This window comes from Mus caroli, chromosome 11, assembly GCF_900094665.2.
Source record: "Mus caroli chromosome 11, CAROLI_EIJ_v1.1, whole genome shotgun sequence".
NCBI classification, from domain to species: Eukaryota; Metazoa; Chordata; class Mammalia; order Rodentia; family Muridae; genus Mus; species Mus caroli.
In genome coordinates this window covers 97,123,724-97,130,694 of record NC_034580.1, presented here as the reverse complement: position 1 = coordinate 97,130,694, position 6,971 = coordinate 97,123,724, and the positions used below count along the sequence as shown (strand labels likewise).

The 6,971-nt window shown below is 50.2% G+C and overlaps 1 protein-coding gene across 1 annotated transcript; it reads right to left on the bottom strand.

The window, feature by feature from the left end:
- Positions 1-1,569: 1,569 nt before the first annotated feature.
- Ramp2 (receptor activity modifying protein 2) lies at positions 1,570-3,777 on the bottom strand. Its single transcript, XM_021177788.2, has 4 exons — positions 3,239-3,777; positions 2,669-2,758; positions 2,125-2,227; positions 1,570-2,006 (listed from the first exon to the last, which is right to left on the bottom strand). The coding sequence occupies exons 1-4, from the start codon at positions 3,354-3,356 to the stop codon at positions 1,751-1,753; spliced, it is 567 nt and encodes a 188-aa protein (XP_021033447.1). The 5' UTR covers positions 3,357-3,777; the 3' UTR covers positions 1,570-1,750.
- Between the last annotated feature and the right edge of the window lie 3,194 nt (positions 3,778-6,971).

Below are 6,971 nucleotides of genomic sequence, written 5' to 3'. Positions count from 1 at the left end.
CCTGGTCGATAGAGTGAGTTCTGGGACAGCCGGAGAAACCATGTTTCAAATATATATATATATATATATATATATATATATATATATATATTTGAATATATGTGTGTGTGTGTGTGTGTGTATCCATCCTTAGCTTACTGGTTGGTGGTGGCACATGCATATAATCCCAGCCCTTGTGAGGCAGACACAGGCAGATCTCTGAGTTCCAGGACAGCCAGGGCTACACAGAGAAACCTTGTCTCAAAAAAAAAAAAAAAAAAAAAAAAAAAAAATCAGGGCTGGAGAGATGGTTAAGAGCACCGACTGTTCTTCCAGAGGTCCTGAGTTCAATTCCCAGCAACCACATGGTGGCTCGTAACCATCTGTCATGGGATCTGCTGTGTCTGAAGACAGCTACAGTGTAATCATTTACATTAAATAAATAAATAAATTCTTTTTAAAAAAAAAATCAAAACCAAAGTCCTTCGGTGACAGATGTGGCCTGAGAGGCGTATATCCTTGACAACGAACGGGAAGGTTCCAAGCAACCCAGGCATATATCTACAAAACAGATAGGCACGTGTCGGGAGATAGACATTTTGGGAAACAAGATATTTCAGCAGGGAGAACAGGAGCCTCTAAGGAGGCTCAGAGTGCTGCAAAAGATAGTTAGGTATTTTCACGGAAAGCAAAGTTGCTTTGCCTGTATTTGGGGGGGCCCGGCAAGTGTAGCCCAGGAAGGACTGGGTAGGAGAGATCCCCTGTGAGGGGAACTGATCTTCCCTGTCTGGGAAACCCTGTTCATACACAGAAATGGTGAGTTGCAGAGACGTAGATGTGTTAATAGAATATTGTATCCATATTTCTCAAGAAGCGTACAGAAGGGCCTGGCTAAGAACTAGGTTGTGACAGAGATAACATTTCTGAACATCCCCGCACCCCCCCCGCACCCCACCCCCACCCACCGTGTTTCTCAGCCTGGTGCTTCTTCTAGATTTTATACATTGTCTTGTTGTTGGTCTTAGCGGACACCAGGGGGCAGTGTGTGGCCATGATGGGTCTCTTAGACAATGTGGGATAAAGGCCAGGAACCTAGAGGGGGAACAGTAGAATCCTGTAAAGGAACCTTCCCCCCACCCCCACCCCTGCCAGCCCCATTGCCTTGGGCCTCAAGCCTGAGATTCGTACGAACTAATTCCTGTTGGTAATCATATTTCTTCTTTCTGGCTCTAGAGTAAACCGAGGCACGAAGAAAGGCCAACACTGGGCTCCGGGATAGCCTTTCTTCCTTGCAGGAGTTACTGTAGAGCTTTCTTGCCCCTCCTCCCACACCTTCCCAACTACAGGCCCCCAGCTGCTGTCCAGGCCGGAAGGGAGTCTCTTCCTGCTCATTTCCTGGAGCTGGGTTTGGATAGCTGCAGGAAAGGCCCCTCCCTGGGAGGAAAGAGTATAGGAACATGGCCTTCAAGTGGAGGCGGAGGGCAGGTGAACTGAACTGAACAGCAGGGCCGTCTAGATTCTTCAAGCTCTGTTGCCCAGTAATGATGCCCTGTAGGACTATCAACCATACTGACCCCACCAGAAAGGCAATATTGTACAAAAACATAACTTTATTTTAAAGACTACAGACATTGGGTCGTGAGTCCCCTTTGCTGCCATTTCCACCAATCCAAAAGTCTGTGGGAAGGAGAGTAAGTGGGTAGGGAGGGGAGGAGCGCCATTCCTGGTTCCAGCAGGGGAAAGGGGAAAAATGGCTGCTGAGAAATGGACCCTAGGCCTGGGCATCGCTGTCTTTACTCCTCCACACCACAAGAGTAACAAGGAACGGGATTAGGCAGATGGGGGCTATGATCATGGCCAGGAGCACATCCTCTGGGGGATCAGAGAAGGTGGGCTGCACCAGGGAGCAGTTGGCAAAGTGTATCAGGTGAGCCTCAAGGATGATGCTTTCTGCCACGGGATTTGGGAAGCCCAGCTCAAACTTGTCTGCCTTGTACTCCAAGCAGTTCTGCAGGTCGCTGTAATACCTGGGGAGCAGTAGGGGATTTGAGTGAGGGAATGGATGGGCACAGGGAGAAGGATGTCCCCGCCCACAAGGAACAGATCCAACTCCTGGCCTGAGCCAACCTTCAACACTGCCCCTACCTGCTAATCAAAGTCCAGTTGCACCAGTCCTTGACAGAGTCCATGGAACTCTTGTACTCATACCAACAAGGTAGGACATGTGTTTCGTAGTCTTCCATCTTCCCTGTGGGGACATAGGCTTCACAAAGACCACACCCCTGACCTTCCCTCCAAGCCTTCCGATCCAGGTATTTCCAAAGTACAGTCCTCTGCCTTCAGAGAAGGGAATCCCCTCTGAAAAGTTCCCTAGCAGGACACTCATGACTGAGAGGAGCGTTCTCTCTCAGGACTCAGTGCCTCAGGGATACTGTAATGGCAATCATGTGCATAGAATTTCCTTTCCTAGTCCCGAAAGCATATCCACACACACCCAGTCTTGCCCTTCTTACCCAACTGGGGCAAGACACTGGCCTGTGATAGGGAGAAAGACCATAGGAACCCCAAGAGACACCAGAGAGGTTAGAGGGCATCAGTTGGTCCTCAGGTTGTCTTGTGAAAGGATTCCTCCCCTGTGTTGGGTTGATCCTTCCCTCTAGGTCATTCTCCCACAGATTTAGGCACTCACCTTTTGACACAAGGCTGTCCTCAGTGGGATGAGATTGATTCAGGGACTCCGGAAGAGATCGGTTCAGGGACTCTGGAGAGGTTGAGACAGCTGTATAAAGAAATGAAAGGGAAGGCTGGAATGATGTGGGGAGAGGTCTGAATAGTGGTGCCTGTTTATGGGTAGTGACCAAGGCCCTGGAAAGTTAGCACTGCTTTGGAACATAAGAGGAATAATCTCCCCACCTCCCCCATGGGATTATCCTATTGAGGGAAGGGAGCGGCTGGTACCAGCTGCGTCCCATTCACATCCTGGTCCAAAGCCCCCTCCCTCTTTATCACTCCTGAACCTCCTAAGACCTCTCGGTCCGGTCTGGGCAGGCACCCCAGCTTTTAAGTAGGAAGCAGCATTAAGTGGGAAGTAGCCGGCCTGCGCCAACCCAGAGATGTGTTCAGGACCCATCTGCAGTTCAGAGGTGCTCTGCACGTCGATTGGTACTCGCAGGGTGGTCCCGTGCTGGCCTCGATGTCCCAGGCCCCTTCCCCTCCCGGACCTCCCACATCTCCCACCCGGGCCCGACACGGTGCTCACCGCCCAGCAGCAGCAGCAGCAGCAACAGCGGAGGGAGGCACAACGCTGCCGGCCGCTGGGTGCGGGTCACACCAAGCCGAGATCCACCCGGGGAGCGCTCTACCCGGAGCGGGGCCATCACGCCTTGGGTGAGATGGCGAGGAGGGGCAGCGGAGCTGAGCTGGCCCGGGCGGGGGCGCCTATATCCCCGGCCCGAGCCGCAGGAAGCTGCGCCGCTTCCTCGGAGGGGCTGGCACGGCGGCGGCCACGTGGGGGGCGGGCTGCAGGGGGAGTCACTGCCGCACCCGCGCCTCGCTCGGCCCGGAGTGCCCTGGCCCACTCTCGCTTCCAGCTCGGGCTGCGGGGCTGGACAGCTCCCCCTGAACCCCGTGAACCGCGATCCACTTCCCTCCCCGGACTAGCTCAAGTCTCCCAGCATCAGCCGAAGGATTCCAGTCGCTCACTCCTTCTCGCACTGGAGGGGTGGGGACCAGCTGCTGTCCCAGACCTGGGGAAGAAGGAGGCGGTTGGGAGCTCCAAAGGCCTCCGATGCCTGGGTATCTGAGGCAGGGGAGTTTGGGGGAAGCAGCGTCAGGAGCTGCGCCCGCCCCACTTTCTTTTCCCAGGGAACACCCACTGATGTCTGCCAAAATCCGGAGAGGAGAGGGGCCTGGCTCTACTGAGAAAGGGAGGTCTGAGAAGCAGGGTAGGGAGGAGTTAAAGTCTAAACCCCCTTCAATGTAAATTCTGAGACCTTTACCCACAAACCTGATATTGGAGTGCAAAAAGTAAGTTGACTACATTTCCAGGAAAATGGCTACCCAGGTTGCTAGAGCAAAGGGAGATACTAGAACTTCCAATGTGCTTCTTAGTGTTTGAGGTGAGTTATTGTTGTTGTGGCTGCTGCTGCTGCTGCTGCTGCTGCTGCTGCTGCTGCTGCTGCTGCTGCTGCTGCTGCTGCTGGAACCTCAGCCCCAAGGCAAGCAAGCATATTATCATCATCACCTATTTTATAGAGGAGGAGGGAGCTAAAGCTCAAGGAGAGACCCCAGGACTGAAAAGTTCTGTTCCCAAATCTACCTTCCCCAGCTATACAGCCTTGGAGTCCTATACAGTTGCCATTGTTTTCTCATGCACTATTAGGACCTTGCTCTCTTCCTGGTCTGGAGGAATCTCCATTGTGGAAAGAGACTACACTTACTCCACAGAAGCCGGTTTTCTTTTTTTTTTCCTTTCCTGAGTGACTTGGCTAAGGTCACGTTTTACTGGGAAGCCCCAAAGGCTCAGTCTGGGCCCCCAGGGACCCTGCCAGCTATCACAACTCAGCTGTTGCTGTATATTGGGCCAGCCAGCCATTAGCCTGAATTAGCCCAGGGGCTTGTTTGGCTGCACTTTTCAACTCCAGGCACACAGCTGTCAGCGCAAAACTTTCCCAATTACTCCCAGACATTGACCCTTGAACTCAGCTGTTGCTGTTGTCCCAGTTTACTGATTCCTGCCCACCAAAGTTATCTTTTATGGTCTCCCCTTAAAAAAAAAAAAAAAAAGCATTGCAAGACTTCCAGCTGGCCACAGGCAGCTGGAATTAATTATAGGCAGCTATAAGAGGTAGGGGGTAAAGCCGGGCGTGGTGGCGCACGCCTTTAATCCCAGCACTCGGGAGGCAGAGGCAGGCGGATTTCTGAGTTCGAGGCCAGCCTGGTCTACAAAGTGAGTTCCAGGACAGCCAGGACTATACAGAGAAACCCTGTCTCGAAAAAACCAAAAAAAAAAAAAAAAAAAAAAGAGGTAGGGGGTAGCCCTTTGAACACCTCAAACTTCTGTTGGTAAGGATCAGAGGTGCAGAGAACCAGGTAGCCTCAGAGCCACTTCAAACTGGGGACCAAGAATGGAAGCATTCTTCAGAGAATTGCCCTTTTACTCTTTACATTTTAAATACTTTTTAATGTCCGTCTCCTTGTGTGGGTGCACATGTATGTATGTGTGTGTATGCATGTATGTATGTGTGCCTGAAGAAGCCAGAGTAGAGTACGGGGGTCCTCTGGAGCTGAAGTTGCAAGGGAGTGTGAACCACCTGATATGAATGCTGGGAACTGAACCTCCTTCCTGTGTAAGAGCAGAAAATGCTCTTAACAACTAAGTGATCTCCTTAGCTTGCTTGCTTTTCTTCCTTCCTTCCCTTCCTTCCTTCCCTTCCCTTCCCTTCCCTTCCCTTCCCTTCCCTTCCCTTCCTTCCTTCCTTTCTTCCTTCCTTCCTCCCTTCCTTCCTTCCTTCTGCATCAATATCTCCTAAAGCTCCAACTTGCCTCAACAGAGCCAAGGAAGACCTTGAATTCCTATCTACCCGGTCCACTTTCTGAGTGTTGGGATTACAAGTGTTCACAGACATGCCCAGTTGATGCTGTGCAGAGGATAAAATCCAGGGCCTCAAACACGCTAGGCAAGCTCTCCATCCACTGAGCTCCTTCCCAGCCCCAGGCCTGCCCATTTCAAGAAGGAAACTTGGCCAAGGAGGAAGTGTCTGGGCCATGAGATTGAGGGGAAGACAGGAGGAAAGAAAGAAAGGTTGAGAGGTGAGAAAGGAGAAGCAGAAAGCAAATAGAAGACATTTCCACTGCATGGGACCAGAAGTTCCAGAGCCTGCTGTGTGTTGGGTGCCATCAGGGTCAAGGTTAAAGGTGACAAAAGCAAATGTGGTTTTAAATGGGATAGCTTGTCTAGTGGGTAAAACCACCAAACATGGAGGTGGACACTGACCAGATCCAGCCTCTATCTCTCTGTGGAATCTTGGACATATCATTTCCCTGTCATTGGACCTCAGCGTCTTCATTAGTAAAATGGTTTTAGAACCAAAGGGCTGAAAATACAGGTAGCTTGGTATTAAGAGCAATTTTTCACTGGGACTTGGAGTTAAATCTGCATTGTGATGTTGACCCTCCAAAGGATGTTTTGGGTTTTTTTTCTAGATTTAAGCACTTAGTGTGTTTGGGAAAGCAGATGTTTATCACCTGTCATATCTCGCTGACATTCAGAAATCAAGATATCGCCACAGTTCACTTTTGTTTTGTGTTTTATCACAGCAATAGAAAACTAAGTCTTCCTTCTAATTTCATGACCCCCCTGCTCCATTCTCTGCCTCCCTCTTCTCAGTCTCTCTGTCTCTGTCTCTCTGTGTGTGAATCTAGATACTAAGGTTGAGAGAATACATCAGATATTTGTCTTTTTGAGCCTGGCTTATTTTGCTTGACATGATGATCTCTGGTTCCTTCCACTTTCCTGCAAATGACATGAGGGTTTTTTTTTTTTGTTTGGTTGTTTTGGTTTGTTTTTTGTTTTTTGACCAAATAAAACTCTCCCTGTATGTGTCATGTTTTCCTTGTTTATTATTTTTTCTTTTGTTTTATTGTTGGTTTTGCTGCTGTTTTAGAGATATGGTGGCACTCAGGAGCTGCCATGCCATTTCCTTTCCTTTATTATGTTATTGGGTAGGTGGAGGATATAGGCACATCCCTCCCACCACGCACATGTGGAAGCCAGAAGCCAATTCTCTCTTTATGCCTTGTCTTGGGTTCAGGAGATTGAAGTCAGGCAGTCAGGGATGTATAGCAAGGGCTTTACCATCTTGCCAACACTTACGTCACTTTAAAAAATTCGTTTATGCCGGGCGTGGTGGCACACACCTTTAATCCCAGCACTCGGGAGGCAGAGGCAGGCGGATTTCTGAGTTCGAGGCCAGCCTGGTCTACAAAGTGAG

What these genes read in the sequence shown, in the direction of transcription:
- Ramp2 (XM_021177788.2), bottom strand. Translation starts at nt 3,356, where the DNA reads ATGGCCCCGCTCCGGGTAGAGCGCTCCCCGGGTGGATCTCGGCTTGGT. An exon ending in GGACAGCCTTGTGTCAAAAG is followed by an intron (nt 2,228 to 2,668) that starts GTGAGTGCCTAA and finishes ATGTCCCCACAG; the next exon opens with GGAAGATGGAAGACTACGAA. An exon ending in AACTGGACTTTGATTAGCAG is followed by an intron (nt 2,007 to 2,124) that starts GTAGGGGCAGTG and finishes ACTGCTCCCCAG; the next exon opens with GTATTACAGCGACCTGCAGA.